This window comes from Peromyscus leucopus, chromosome 15 (genome assembly GCF_004664715.2).
Source record: "Peromyscus leucopus breed LL Stock chromosome 15, UCI_PerLeu_2.1, whole genome shotgun sequence".
NCBI classification, from domain to species: domain Eukaryota; kingdom Metazoa; phylum Chordata; class Mammalia; order Rodentia; family Cricetidae; genus Peromyscus; species Peromyscus leucopus.
In genome coordinates this window covers 31,278,302-31,294,094 of record NC_051076.1, presented here as the reverse complement: position 1 = coordinate 31,294,094, position 15,793 = coordinate 31,278,302, and the positions used below count along the sequence as shown (strand labels likewise).

The following is a 15,793-nucleotide window of genomic DNA, read 5'->3' as shown; positions in this document are numbered from 1 at the left end:
TAAACAGACTTAGTGAGTTAAAAGTATAAGAAAACATGAAGTTGGGAGGTAGGCTTGTGTGAGAAGAACTGGGGGCAGTTAGAGAGGAGGAAATGGAAATGGATATGATTATATTTCATTGTATACATTTTCTGAAATTCTCAAAGAATAAAAATAAAGAGAAAATATCCCTGTATTTCTCAATCTGCTGGTTGAGTTGAAGTGATTCACATACCTTTCTTAGGGAGCTGCCTGTTTTATAGACCAGAAGTTTTGTTGAATTGTTAGTGTTACCTGGTCATTTCCAGTCATCTGTGCCTACAGATAGCATGATGCTGATTTTTGATGACCCTTTAAACAGTAATATTTTCTACTTCCTTACAGTAGCTAAAATTTTTGACATAGTTCTGGGAAGTTTTGCCTGAGTCCTTGAGGTCTAGTTTTGAAAAACGACATCAAGGAAATCACAGTAGTAACCAACAGTTACTGGGTATTGGTTATATTCTGGACAGCATTTTGAATGCCTTACTAATATAGAGGCCCATTTCATCTCCACATGAATTCCTCAGAAGCAGACTCTCTTACGTCATGATTCTTCACATGAAAAATGGAGTCAGAGTTAATTAGCTTCCTTAAGGCCACACAGCTGATAAATGTCCAGCCAGGACATCAGGCTATGCTAAAGCCCCGAGAGTATTTTTGACTGCAGACTTTCTGCTCTTGCCTCTGAGTCTTAGAAATGTTTTCTTAGCCTCCTTCTGGAAGCTCTTAGGTCAACACCACACAAGTTATTGCACTCATACCTAACGCCATCATGGGATTGTGGCATCCCAGCGCTTATTATGGAGCAACACACAGCTCCATGAGGTACATCTGGGGACTGGGGACACTGTTCTCTGCTCCTTTTCAGGCAAAAGTGATGATGAAGAGAGTCTCTGCAAGTCAGCCCATGGGGCAGGGAAAGGCGCTTCAGAGGACGGCAAGGACCATAAGAGACCCAAACGTCCCAGAACCATCTTGACAACCCAGCAGAGGAGAGCATTCAAGGCCTCATTTGAAGTATCCTCCAAGCCCTGCAGAAAGGTACAAGAGGGGGAGAAGGGAGCAAGGCCCCTTCATCTGTGTGCAGCTGGACTCCCCTAGGATATCAGGGGGGTGGTCTGAGTAGTGGCGAATGTGGCGCAGAGTCTATAATGGTGGTCATGAGTCCTGCAAGAGGCTCCAAGGAGAGCTAAACTATGGCCTAGGAAGTAATGGATTTCCTCCCAACTTCCTGTGTGCATGCCAACGCCCAAGGACCCTACCACCTCTTACTTCATGAAGAGCCACAAGGAACAATAAGTAGTAATTAAATGATGGTGATAATAAGTGCTAGTTGTGATATCAACAAGATGCCTTAACAAAGAATATAAAATACAGTATCTTTCAAGATATTCGTTTTATGGGTGAGTCTTGACTTAGTCTTCTTGGCGTAGTGACTTGGGGATTCCCTGAATAGTAATTCCTTCCTTCCAATGATATCTTCAACTGAATAAATATGCTCTGGCTTTTTACTCTCCTATTGATGAGGATCTGGGTTGTATTTTTCTCTGGGGCTGTTACAAATAGGATTCCTGTGAACATTTACATAAACTTGCTCATTGACTTAATGAAATCGTATTGTCCTTTTCTGTCATATTCAGAGGAGAGCAAGATAAGCCTGGGAGGGCAGTTCTGTTTTCCATCACTGGGTCCCAACAGCTGCTCCAGCTCTCTGCATTTTCCCAGCCACCATGGCGGAGACAGTAGATGTAGAGGGCAAGCACTCGCCATTTTGAGGACATACCCGGGTTTGTGCCCACTACTTCTAGTTATATATGCTGCTCAGAATTTAGTGCCACAGTCACACTTCCTCTACAGGAAGTTGGGGAATGAGTCTACCAAATGACCCATGCCTTGCTAACATTTAACTCAACTGCTTATGGGAAAGAGTGAAAGATGGATATTGGGGCTAGCTAGGTGTCTCTGCCAAAAATATCTGTGCCCGTTTATCAAGCATTCACTACTTATTAACCACAGCTACTATATTTTTACAGCATAAAAAGAAAACGTTTTTTAAGTAATGTGGCAAATACTATTTAGTATTACTGTTTTAGGCACAATTCCCTGTATTAGTGAGACTTTACTATGAAGAAAAAAGAAAAGACTTAGTGATCCCATAGTGGCAAACATTCATTTCCTACTCCTGAGCCAGGCATTGGCTGTGGCCTGGCTGGACTTGGGTTTAGGTCTGCTCTGCCTGTCTGTCATTTGTGGGTCCATCCTGAAGGAGCAATGTTCTTGGGATCCATTGTTCTCCTGAGGATGGGAGTGAACAAGAGGCTATCATGGAACAGGAAGATACAGATGTCTCCTTTCTAGATCGTTTGTATTACATCCACTTGGACTCCATAGACTCAAGCAAGGCAGTGGGCTTAGCTCAGTGTGGGAACAGTGCGGGAACATGCCTAGCCTATCTACAGAGAGGGCGTATTAGGCTTTGTTGAACAGTCATATGCTGTCACGAATTGAAACTTGGAAAAGATTTACCCATAGGCTCTTTCCATCTTTGCAACTCCCAGCACTCGGAGGGAGGTACACATGGGAAGTAAGAGATCCCCAAATAGGCTTACACAGGGACCGTTTACAGCGAGGGGGACATGACATACACACTTGTCACACCAGGGAGAAAACTGGGACATCATAACAGAGAGGCCGCCAGGAGCTATGGGGAGGGGGAAAGCCATTGCATCTGGGCACTTGCCAGGTTTCATGGGTCGAGTGGCCTCTTATCGGGACCCCTGAGGCGTGGGTAGGGTTTCAGCAGGTGCAAGGACCTCTGTGTCCACTCCTTATAGTGACTTGGTAGGTGCACATACCTCAGCAACCGACTCCAATCCCACTCCCGAGCTTCGTCCCAAGCGCATGGTTGAGGTGTTTCCTCCAGCCTCTATTCTGTCTGCTCCTGGACCTATTCACACCCCTTCACCCCATCTTCTCTGGACTATGTCAGGAAGGGGCAGTGTCTCTGAGTCTCCCTCACCATCACAGCAACCCCTCACCGTGGTGCCTGGATGGCCTAGATAACCAAACACACCTCTGTTATCTGGATCCCAACTGTCCTGATCTCCAACACGAGCCCAGTGTATTTACCAGCATCAGAGCTGTCCACCTGGCTCTGCTACATTTCTGATGGCCCTCTTACGTTTTATATTCCCTCTGGGAGGGGCTCACTAAGGAAAATAGTGAACATGAATATTCACAAAACACACAAAGTTACTTGGAAATAAGGAGACAGAGTTAAAAAATTTGAGTCAATGATAAGAGGATGAAAAAGGACCATTTGCCTCTGCAAAGAGATTTTCACTTCAGTTCTCCTTAAGTAGTTTAAAGCATGTGAAAGCCTACAGCTGAAGAGCAGTCAGCTCCTCCGGTAGACCACAGAGCCCTAACTTCAGGGATAAGGATCCCAAAGTGCCTCCTGGGAATGTGCATCTAAATACACTGGTATTTCCTTTCTTTCCTTACCTTGTGAATGATGCCTTCTCTACCAGAAAGGAAATATAAGCTTGTGTTTTGGTATATTTGAACATCAATCATGAACTAGTCTCTACTTGAGAATGTGATGTATGTCTCACCCTGTACTACCCGGGAAATGTTCTGCCTCCTACTCTGGGAGGTCAGTGCGCGTTTTACACAGGTGTTCAATTTCTTCCAGGTGAGGGAGACTCTGGCTGCGGAGACAGGGCTGAGCGTCCGCGTGGTTCAGGTGTGGTTCCAGAACCAGAGAGCCAAGGTAATCTGCTTCCCACCTTCACCTGTCCTTGTCTTGCTGGTTCCTTCTAACAGCAACAGCAGGTGGGCCCTGGACCTGCAGTCTGCCTCTCTAAGCTAACTTCCTGGGCAGAGTCACTCTCTTGACTAAAAAACTTCTGCCAATTATGGCCATTATTTCAGCCATAGCAGCCTTGCAGAAAGGAGAAAGGAAGCATTTGTGTTAGTGAAATGGCTTTTGTCACAGCAGGTGGCATGAATTCCTGTCTTGCTAACTCCAACCAAACGACCTTACTGTCTTAGGTAACGATCGAGTCCTGGGTTACTTATTTTCTTCCTGACTCTAAAAATACACGTGTCTTGGCCTGTTTCTCATAATCTTGGCCTCTTTCTCTCTTTCTTTCTCTTTCTTTCTTTCTTTCTTTCTTTCTTTCTTTCTTTCTTTCTCTCTCTCTCTCTTTCTTTCTTTCTCTTTTCTTTCTTTCCCTTCCTTCCTTCCCTTCTTCCTTCCTTGTGTGTGCGTGTGCATATGCATGTATGTACACTCATGTGGGTGTGTACATATGCATGGAGGCCAGAGGTTCTCAGGACCTTGGTTTTATGCTTTCGAACAGAGTCTCTCACTGGGACCTGGACTTCCTCAATTAGTCTAGTCTTGAGGGCCAGATACCTGCAGACACTCTTTTGGTCTCCATTGCTCAGCACCGGGATTATAAAGTGCACACCAATACCCCTGACTTTCTGGTCAAGTTCTTGAAAATGGACCTCAGGTGCTTGTGCTCACACAGCAGCACTTTGCAGACTGAGCTCTCTTCCTAGTCTTTAGAGGGTGAGAATTTACTCGCCGTATTTAGTCACAATTCTGCAACAGTATTCCTCAGAACAGGGCTGTTGGTGTTGGTGTACTGCGATTCCACTAAGAGAAGACTTCATGGTGCAGTGATTGTGTGAGGGCTGATGGGCTGTGGATTCACAAAGCAGGAGCACACTGAAAGCTCTGGAGAATTTTACAGCAATAGAATTCATTTTATAATCTAGTATTACACACACAGATACACACACACACACACACACACACACACACACACACACACACACACACACACTGCAAATATTAAGATCTCACCGAATGCTAATGTTTCCCAGAGCACAAGTTGAGAAACTTTGGATGAAAAACAATTGGGTGAAACTGTCGCTTTGGTGGAGAAGCTTCTACCCTAGAGAACGGATCTCCCATGGTGCCTCAAACACAGAGCCAGCAGATGGGAAGGAGGCAAATGAGTGTCTGGGTTTATCCCAAGTCCCACCCATTGGGCAGCCCAGGCTCCACAACTATTTGAGACTGTGAAACACACATCCACATATTTACTGCCTCACATGAAGTAGTTCCAGAGAAAACAGCATGTGGTCCTTCCTGGGAGGAAGTCCCTATTTCTGGGAAGACAAGTTGCACTTTGCTTCTCTGCCAGCTGTGTTCCTGCTGCTGCTAAGTAGGCCCTCCCTTGACGCTATGCATCTGCGTCACGGTGCTGTGCCTGACGTGTGCTTCCTGGACAGAGTAAAAGCTGGGGTGTCGCTCCTACTTTAGGAACAGTCCTCTCATGAAAGGGTAAAGGTCACACCCTTCCTGTTCTCCTTTACCATGTGGAACCCCTACCCCAGGCCTCTGACTTCTAATCCTGTGGTCCTCTCTTTATCAGATGAAGAAGCTGGCCCGGCGGCAGCAGCAACAGCAGCAGGATCAGCAGAACACCCAGAGGCTGAGTTCTGGTAAGCTGGTGGCTCTTCCCAGCCAGTCCTCACTGTAGTCCAGGTCTCTCCTACATGGGGCTTTCAACTGAAGCTCTCTGAGTGACATATCCCCAATCAATGACATGCATCTACACACCAGTTTGAAAGATGATGGATTTAGGTAAAAACTGGGTTGTAGGTAACTTGTAAGAATGTTGAGGATGCCTGTGCTGCACATCCAGAGCAGGTGATTGACAGTGGCAATGCCCCTTACCTGGTCTGGACTCTGCAAAGTATCAGGACCATGTGCAAAGTCAAAGGCATGTCCAGTTTCTCTTCTCATCCAGTCCTCCTCATTCGAAGCAAATCCATCACTAAAAGATACTGCTGACTTAGCCCTTTTGGTAACTTTCCACCACCATGAGAAATTCTTGAGATAATCAACTTAAAAGGAATGAATGTTTATTTGGGCTCATGATTCCCAGGGGGCTCAGTGGTGGTATAGATGTTCTTTTTAGGGTCCAGCACTAAAATGGTCACTTGTTCTCAACATCTTGAGCAGCCATGGGTCTCTTTCCTTCCCTGCCGTTCACTACAGAGACAAGTTTTCTGATTATGGCTGAGAGTATCATTTGCCTGTGAGTACAAAGACTTAGCATGCAGTTTGATGCCATATCAACTTAGCTAAAGAACAGTAGTAAGTTTCCCAGTAGGGCCTATGACCTCCTCAGACTGTTTATGTTTTAATAGGTTCATATCAGGTATGCGTTTTCTTCATTGGCATGCCCCAAATCTAGTCTGAGAGCAGTTGGCTACCCCACAATAGCCACGCCTTTGTTGCACCAGTGGGCACATCTTGCGTGGCAGGTTGGCATCATAGTTTGTAGGGTTTACAAGTGGGTAAGACCAGGGATGAATTTTCCTCCCCAGCAGACTGCATAGCACCTCCTAGCACTATGAAAGCCATACAGCAGGGAGGAAGCTTCCAACTTATTCCCAGCTTCATGTCTTTATTTCTTGGGTATATGATGTCTTCTGCAATAGGATCTGTCATCTACTTCTGAGGACAACCAAGAGGAATAGCAAGAGCCTCTACCGTTTGGGGAGCCTCCCTCACCCACAGCTCCTAAGAACATTCCCCACACCTGCCAGTGGGATTCTTGTTTGTTAAACAAAATGGCTTCTAGGAACAACAAATCCTAGCCATGAAGGATATCTCAGTAGATTTCCACATGGTTTTATCACAAAGACTTCATTTTGATTAACCCTTTGTGCCCTCTCATCCTCCGTATCCCTGACCCCCATCCAGCTTAACCTTTTCCATCTCAGTATCTGCTCTTTCTACTTTCCTATCACCTGTCTTCTAACTTGCCCTCCTCCCTTAAGTATTCTTCCCTCCCCTCTTGGTAGTATTCTAGTTTCTTGACTTCTCCAGGTGCTCTGAGTTAAACACACAGATCTAAATATTCAAAGTCTACATCACATATGAGAGAAAACATTTGATATTTGTCTTTCTGGGCCTGGGTTACCTCAATCAGTGTGATCTTTTCTGTTTCCATCCATTTGCGGGCAGATTTCATCATTCCTTTCCCCAGTGTTTGTACAAGATAAATATACTACACAGAAAAGCTGATACAACAGTTGCTGGGGATGGGTCAGCATCAACTTGAGTAGGAGTCTTGAATTCTGTTCTCAGCCCTATCCCACTACAAAGTTATTGGATCTGGGACCACCCCATTTTTCCACGGGCTGTGCCATAGCATTTATCCATCCACAGAGAAGAGTAATCGTGCCTGCTGTCTTTGTCACAGAGGGTCTCCAAAGCCTGCAGAGGGTCACAGATATGAAGGTGGCTTGGCAAGAGGCAAGCCAATTGATTCCATGTAGACCGACACACTTGGGAGAACACTGCACCAGTGCATCATGAAAACACACAGATAGCACTTAGGACTCTGCTAAAAAGATTTCCCAAGGCAGCTGCTAGGGCAGATTTAAGGAAAGCAGTACTGGTGGGAAATATTGCTGGGAGTTCATAGAGCCTCCAAGCTCGTCTTCCATGATTCTTACAAACTGCTGTCTATGACCTTGGGTAGTCACCTCTAGCATGGAGCAGGAGTGAATGACAGTGCGACTTCCAAAACTGGGTCATAAAGGATGCATCCCCACCCTCTCAGAACATATTATATAAGTGACTGAAATTGTCAAAGAATAAATAATTAAGTGAATAAAAAAATAAGACAGGTTCTTCTTAGCCTCCACCCTCTCAGAATACATTGTATATGTGAATGAAATTGTCAAACAACAGATTAAATAAATAAATAAATAGAATAACATGTTATTTTCTGATGGGTTCTCTTGGGTCACTGCTCTGGGGGCAGCAGGCTGCTGTGGCATGAGAACCATACACACTGGACATCTGGTAGGGCAGGATTTGGTGGGTTGCTGGGATGCGAGTCGAACATGATCTGTCTTCTTTTTTGTTCCACAGCTCAGACAAATGGTGGTGGGAGCGCTGGAATGGAAGGGATCATGAACCCCTACACAGCTATACCCACCCCACAGCAGCTCCTGGCCATCGAACAGAGCGTCTACAATGCTGACCCATTCCGACAGGGTCTCACTCCCCCCCAGATGCCTGGAGATCACATGCACCCCTACGGTAAGAGGGACTTGGTCCCCACGAGTCCCCCCTCTCCGTTTGCTTGGGTGGGCTTCTCCTTTTCCCTAAACACATCCACACAGTTCCCAGATACTTGCTGAACCACCAAATAAGAATAAGTGTCCCACAAAATATTGCTGGCACCATCTGATCGCTATAGAAGATTCCCACGCATGTTCTTTGGCTTTATTTCCATGTGTCATCATTTTTGAGGCTCCTTTGTTGAACCTCTCCTTGTCCAACTTGTCACTCAAGCCAGTGCTGAAGGGATATGGCCTGGGGGACCCTAGTGGGATGGAGTGAATGAGTGGAGGGATCCAAGATATCTGACATTAACTTCTGGCTTCTACATGCACACACTCAAACATGCGCCCAACACACATTAGCATATACAAGCACATACATCACATACATACACACACAACACAGTTTTGCTGTTAAATCTCCTTTACTTTGCTATGTCACAGATTCAGCAAACACTTACTTAGGTGTGGCCTTTGGAGACCCTTACCGACCAACCTCAGGAACATGTACATTCTAGGTCTGTATGTGTGTGTCCCAGGGGCGTCTATCTTTTTTCCTCTTTAGAAGACATATGTTGCATCTGAACCATCTTTGCTCTGTCACATGGGAGAGCAGGGCAGATGAGGTTTTTGTTTGTTTGCTCATTTTGCAAATCCTTATGCCTTATAACTTTTAGTAAAATGAATAATCAAAGCTCAATGGTAGTTTTAGGTGCTTGTTTCTGCCCCTCCCATTGACTCGAAGTGCAGATGCGCCCTGCCAGGCCTCCCAGGTTGTGGGTTTCAGATTGCAGCGTTACCTCTGCTGTGACACAGTGAGACATCCTGGCCCCTCTCCCAAGGGTACAAATCAGTTGAGACCCAGAGCCTAATCTTCCTTGGCTGTGAGGCACAAAGCTTCAGAGACACTGGGGCCTTGGTATACTTCTGCTGCTGCAAAGGACCAATGTTACCAGAAAGTTCAGAGCTTCACTTGAAGAATCCGTGTTTGTTTCTTACTATCCATCCTTGAAGAGCCCTTTGTGAGGCTGAGAACATGCAGGATCCCTGTCTGTGTCCCTCCAGTCTTTGGTGATGAGTCCTGCATATCCCATGTTCACTGTGTAGACACACTCAATGTGCATCGCTTAGCTCAAGTGGCTTTATACTTATCCAGCTTTGGACATAAGCTATCTATGAATCTCCAGACCCTATCATTATGCCCCTAATACTTTTGTGTGTCATTGTCCCCACCCCATACCTCAACACTTAGTAGGTTCTCATCCCCAGAATGTGTTCGGGCAACACTTGTTGAATTAAACTGAATTTCCTAACACATAAGGGTGTTACTACTTCCAGACCCTCATGCCCATGTTTCATCTTCATTTCAGGTGCTGAACCTCTTTTCCATGACCTGGATAGTGATGACACTTCTCTCAGTAACCTGGGTGACTGCTTCCTAGCAACATCAGAAGCAGGACCTCTGCAGTCCAGAGTGGGAAACCCCATTGACCATCTGTACTCCATGCAGAATTCCTATTTCACCTCTTGAGTCTTCTAAAATTTTGTGGCTGGGCTCCCATATGGAACAACCATACTGTGTGAGGGGTTGCTGACTTTAGGATGGGGAGGCCAGAGAAGAGGTGGGCTGGGGAGGGAAGTTTGTTGGGGATGCTGTTGTATAATGATATGGTGTAGCTCAGCATTTCCAAAGACTGGATACATTATGGATCACATAGTTTAATGTTTCTAATAAGAATCTTAGTGTTAGATATGAAGATGTGTTTATCATTAAGGACAGGGACTTTTAATATAGACATTCTCAAGCAAGCTAGATACCTAGGGACTCCTAACAGCTTCCCACCATTGTGGAGAAGTGCTTGTCAAGAGGTGCCGTATGTCTATTCATCCATACACCAATAGACAGACAGATAGATGTGTGTGTGTGTGAGTGTGTAACCTTTCATACTTTATCATCAAAGTTTATCCCTAATTATAACAGACACCAACTGTACAGCAAAAAGTAACTTTATTTTCAGTGTGAACTGTATTTAAGGAAATACTTGATGCACTTAAGTTATAAAATGAGATAATTTACTTTTATAAACTTTATTTTTAGTTTGGAGAGACTCATCGGCAGGGCAGAGAGGCCTGCTCCACCTGGCCCCATAGCTTTGAGTGCTTGAGTTTGTTCTGTTTTCAGAGCATCATTGAGGTCTAGAGAACAACTCCATATGGCTGGCAGCATTCTGTCGTGGGCTCTTGCTCACTCTGGTGTTGAGTCACTGGGCCTGGGTGGAACAGAGCAATCTCTGAACGTGATTTTAGGCTTCTTAGCACGTGGTTGTTGGGCAGCATCAGTGAGGTTGTTTCTACCCCTAACGACTCATCCTCAATGAGTGTGGATGAGGTTGATTGCCATACCTACCTCCCTCTCTATGAGTGTGAATGAGGTTGATTGCCACACCTACCTCCCCGGGGGCACTGAGGCTCCACCCAGGACATGAGACTTAAATATGATATGGCTTAAAATATAGCCAGATCATGCACCTGATGATAGAGGACACCTGGGACCACAGAGCAGGAAGTCCTTGTACCCCAAATCCTAACCCTCTGCATAGCCCACATGGCAGAGTCACAGCTCAAAAGGGTGGAGACAGAGCTCCATCGGAGAAGGTGGAAGAAGTTTGGTAGCTGGAATTCTAGAGCAAGTGTTGACTTGCACATCTGTTTTTTGTTTGTTTTGTTTTGTTTGTTCTTACTTTTTAAAAGATCATTTAAAAAAAATAACTGTATGCACCTGGAAAGTCTGAATTCCCTGTGATCTCTGTTTGTTTCTTTCTTGAGGGCTCCTAGTCTAGAGAGAGTGTTTATAAACAGCCCCACGGAGCTCACAGAAGCGGAGAGGACCAGGCACGTCCTCAGGGCTCTTCCTTTCAACTCACTTTGCTGCCCTTGAGCACAGGAAGACCCAGTAGCCATTGTTCACAGGGACAGTGCCAGACCCGGATCTCCAGTTATGGTGCTAGGATGGGATCTTCTGTGTTAGGATCCTCCTGGGGAAACACGGAGTCATGGGGAAGACAGAAGGGCTCCACTGAGAGGGGCTGTGACAGGCATGGCCTCATGCCTGGGGACATCATCAGAGCCTTGAACACACCCACGTATCCACTCTCCGCAAGGCCAGAGGAAGCATGTCCCTTAGTGGTAGAATCTGTGTTGTGTGATGTCTGTGCTCTTCTTTATAATTGATACAAACCACCAGGAGCCCCGAACCAGTCTGCTGAGCGAGAATGAGGCCGGTGCAGGCGGCACCAAAGGTGTCTGTGTTGCTGATTGGTTGGAGAATGTAGCAGATGTTATGTGAATGAAAACAGAGATCCTTAATTCTACTCTTTAATGACATACCGAGATTGAAATTAAAAACCTCTTACAAATGAGCTGTTGTTTATTCTGGCGAGAAGGGTGGGCAGGGGACCAGGGAGACGTGGGAGTTTCTTCAGCGAAGCCGTGGGGATGTGCTGTGGTAAAACCTGGGAGAAATGAGAAGAGTGACTTCAGTCACACCTAAAGGGGAGGGTTCTGCAGCCTCTTGCTAAGACGGACAAGGTCCAAGTCATACCAACCTCCCCCGCACCACATAAAGAGGTTCTGGAAATGGTCCATCATCACCCTCCAGCTCCCCCATGGTAGAGATTGCATTGTGCACTGTTGGACATCCGCTTGGGTTAGCATGGAGGTGTGCTGAAGAAGCCGCGCTTCTGGATGTAGGTGGATTTCTCTGTGCCATCAGCTGCTCCCCAAATAACCACACAGAGACTTAATATTAATTACAAATGCTCAGTCAATAGCTTAGACTTGTCTTTAACTAGCTCTTATAACTTAAATTAACCCATTTCTATTCATCTATGTACTGCCCCAAGGCTTGTTTACCTCATCTACGCACTTCCCATCCTGCTCAGCTCTGCATCTCATGGTGTCTCCTCGTGATTCCTTAGGTTCCGCTGTTATTCTCCCCGGTGATCTCTCTGCCCCCAAAATTCTGCCTAGCCACCAGCCAGTCAGCTCTTTATTAACCAATGAGAGTAATACATATTCCCAGTGTACAGAAGGATTATTTCACAGCAGCTGGAGACAAATGCCTACCAAAATGGGAGAGCAGAGTAGCAGCCAGTGTATTTCCCTGATTGATTCTCCTAGAGTTCTCAGCAATTTTACATTTAAGTTTTCACTAACACAGAAGAGAGTTTGGGTGAAAAGATACCTCTCTTTTGGGCACCAAGAAGGCTTTGCTCATGACTCCAAAGCTTTCCCTGGAGACTGGCTCTCTCAGTCCTTTGTTCTTCTCCTCTTCCAACTCTGAGGGAACCTGTTCAGATCTAAATTCCAACTCATTAGGTGATGTGTGGCCCTTGAACAAGGTACTTCCCTCTGCTGAGCTGATAGAGTGACAGAGATGGTGCTGAGTAGAGCATACAACGCCCTTTGGCTGACATGGGAACGAGTGGGTTGACTGATCTCAGGACTTGATCATTGCTGAATGGCTTATAGAAATCTCAGGCCATGTTCAGAGAAAATGGAGAAGAGACTGACTCACCTGAGCTGAAGAGAATCTTCTTTGCCCTCCCCATATGCTTCTTTGCTAAATCTCAATGGAGTTAACATTTAATCCGAGGCAGATGTGTAGGGAGTGGCTCATGGTGTGTGTAAGGCATGTAGAAAATATTCCAATGTAAAAAAACAACGTGTTAACATTCCACCTACAAAAACAAAACAAAACAAAAACAAACAAACAACAACAACAACAAAACACATAGAAGGAGTTATCAGAGCTTAGGAGATTTCTCCTGCCATCTCCAGGGACCTGCATGGGGGTGGCGTGTGGGAGAAGTGAGGCTGGCGTCAGAGTGGAGAACCAACAGCCTGCCCAGGAGAAATGAGTTCACTTAATGCCAGTCAAGATGGGACAGAAGTGGAAGTAGCCTGTCAGCTCCAAACTCAAAGACAAAACAATGCCCAACTGAACTGCATGTAAAATATCTCTCTCTCTCTCTCTCTCTCTCTCTCTCTCTCTCTCTCTCTCTCTCTCTCTCTCTCTCTCTCCCTCTCTCTCTCTCTCCCTCTCAATACAAAGATGAAAAACTGATATGGTTTACCTTCAATAAAATAGTCCTACCAAGAGTCACGATTGAGTCAAAGCCAAATGCACACGTTGTTTCCCTGATTTTTGCTTACAATAGTACAGCATTATTCCAATGACAGGAAGGGGAGAATCATCGTTAGGGCTCAAGAGAAGGCCTTTAGGTTTTTATGCTTAAAAATACAGTCTTTTTGCACATATGGACAAATTTGTGTTGCATGGGAAGCACCCTGGACTTGACTCCAAGCTGGGCTCTCAGCCTTCATCTCTTCACCAGTAAAATGTGGCCATTGACACTTGTCTGTCTGTGAAAAACAAAAGCAACAAATAAATATGAGGTCTGTGGACTCTGTCACGCTGTACACATTGGGGAGCTCCAGTATTTAGTCTCACGGGGCACATGTGAGCCAATCACTTGGGAAGCATCCAAGCTGTATGAACAGCTCTTTTCTTCTGTGCTCTGAGAAAGGTTTTGCTTTCTGTTCTTCATTTTTCACTAAGGAGTGGCTGTCCCAGAGAAGGACAGATATACTCGGTCAGGGTGAAAATGACCTCTGTTCCCTGCCAGCAGCTACAGTCACTAAAGCCACTGCCTGATGGATGTTCCCCCCCACCCCCAATCCCTTCAGGGTAGGATCCTGAAAGATTGTGGGGTGACACAGCCCTCATGGGTGATGCAGCAACTGGTCTCTAGGTGCCACCCAAGTGCTTAGGAAGAGAAGGGTGGCTTCTGCCCTTTATTTGTGGTGGAAAGGACCTATCTCGATAGTTACACAGATTGCCACTTTATCTAAACCTTTTAACACCCCTTACTAACACACACATTCATTCATTCCTTTCATTCAGTCAGTAAGTGTTTGTAAGGACAGGGAATGTGCTGTGTTCTGAGATGGGTTAAAAAAAACAAACAAATAAACAAACAAAACAAAGGAGTGAGTCAAAAGAGGCAAAGTGCCTGTCTGATTAGAAATGGCAGCTTCTGCAGGAAATAGCTGTTGGTCAAAGCCTAATCAATTGAGCTTGCACAGTATGAAGAGAGCAGAAAAGATTTGCCTCCTGCATGGTTAAGTCCTGGAGGTAGAAAGAATCCCAGGGGTTCTCGGGTCAGGTCCAAAAAAGTAGCTTGTATTATGTGCAAAATGTCCTTGGAATCAAAGGAAAGGGACCGCTGTCAATCAGCACATGTTTATTAAGTCTGGACGTGGACATTGTTGCCCTGTGCAGCCCACTTCTGATAACATCACTCTGATGTCCTTTGGGGACTTGACCTTCCTCACTTGTGTGTAGTCTTGAAGGATCGCAAGTCAAGGTGACTTGGTGTGCAGTCCTCAAAGGAAAGGTGTCACATGACCAGTGCCCAGCCTGCCACTCTCTCCAGACCTCCATGGAGTGGTGCTAAGATGGACCCTCAGTGGGAGCTGGTTCTTTTCTGGAGATGACCAGGGCAGATGGTCAGATAGTCCCTGCTACCCAGACACCCAAAGCTGCCCTGCTTCTAAGACTAGCCAGCAGACACAGACCCTGAGAGAGATTGGCCTGCTAACCCCACAGACCTTTTCTTGCTCAAGTTAACTAAAGTTGTTCATTTATTTTTCTTCTGCTTAAAAATTCCTGACACAAACCACACACCTACATTATGTGTGCCTGTATGTGTGCGTGCATGTGTGTATGTATGTGGTGTGTGTGTGTGTATGTGTGTGGTGTTACTACAGCTCTGAACTAGGTTAGACAAACATTTCTTCCTTTTATAGATAAGAAACTCAAAGCTCTGAAGTTAGTTGCCTTGACCGAGGTTACAAAGCTAGTCGTGGTCAGAACTGAGTTCCTGGTTTGTTTCTTCTGGCTTTGGGTAGTATATTTACACGCCCAACCCTGACGTCCAAGGGGAGTGGGCACAGAAGAATTCTTAGGACCACAGCTGGGCCTACATGCAAAGTCAGGATACATTTCCCACATCCAGGGTGCTTACATTCTACCTGAAACACATGCACACACAGTTAGTGAGAGTTAGTGGGAGCTTAGGAGACAGAATGGCTATTGGCACAAAAGAAGAGGTGGGGGGTGGGGGGTATTTCCAAATAGGTGGAGCCTGGACTCAAATGTGGATAGAATATGAATACAGAGAGGGGAAGGGGGAACCTAAAGCAAATGTCCTTGTATGGGTAAGACAATATAAAGGTCTGTACATCCCACGCATGCGCATGTATGGGGGCACTATGCTTGGAGTGGTAGTTGGGCTATGGGGAAACTGAGGCGCTGAGTCAGGTTGGGTAGAAATTCTGGGGTAACAGACACACTGCTAGCCATTCCCTAATACAGACTAAAGATCCCATCCTGGAGGTGTGCCAAAGAGCACTCACTAGTCATCCCACATAATCCATTGTCCTCGGAAGCAGCCCACTACATGTCTAGCTGTCCCAAGGTGACTTGGCCCAAAGCTCACGTTTCTCGGGCTCCATTTCCAACTAATGAGATGATGTGTTGCCTGAC

At 45.7% G+C, this 15,793-nt stretch overlaps 1 protein-coding gene across 1 annotated transcript in view; it reads left to right on the top strand.

Moving 5' to 3' along the window:
- Positions 1 to 11,585, top strand: part of Lmx1a (LIM homeobox transcription factor 1 alpha) — a 145,935-nt gene extending 134,350 nt beyond the window's left edge. Inside the window, exons 4-8 of the mRNA XM_028864355.2 lie at positions 890 to 1,062; positions 3,716 to 3,793; positions 5,472 to 5,541; positions 7,991 to 8,161; positions 9,555 to 11,585. Coding sequence (XP_028720188.1) covers positions 890 to 1,062; positions 3,716 to 3,793; positions 5,472 to 5,541; positions 7,991 to 8,161; positions 9,555 to 9,715 — 653 coding nt within the window. The 3' untranslated portion in view covers positions 9,716 to 11,585. The remainder of the gene's footprint in view (positions 1 to 889; positions 1,063 to 3,715; positions 3,794 to 5,471; positions 5,542 to 7,990; positions 8,162 to 9,554) is intronic.
- Positions 11,586 to 15,793: the final 4,208 nt, after the last annotated feature.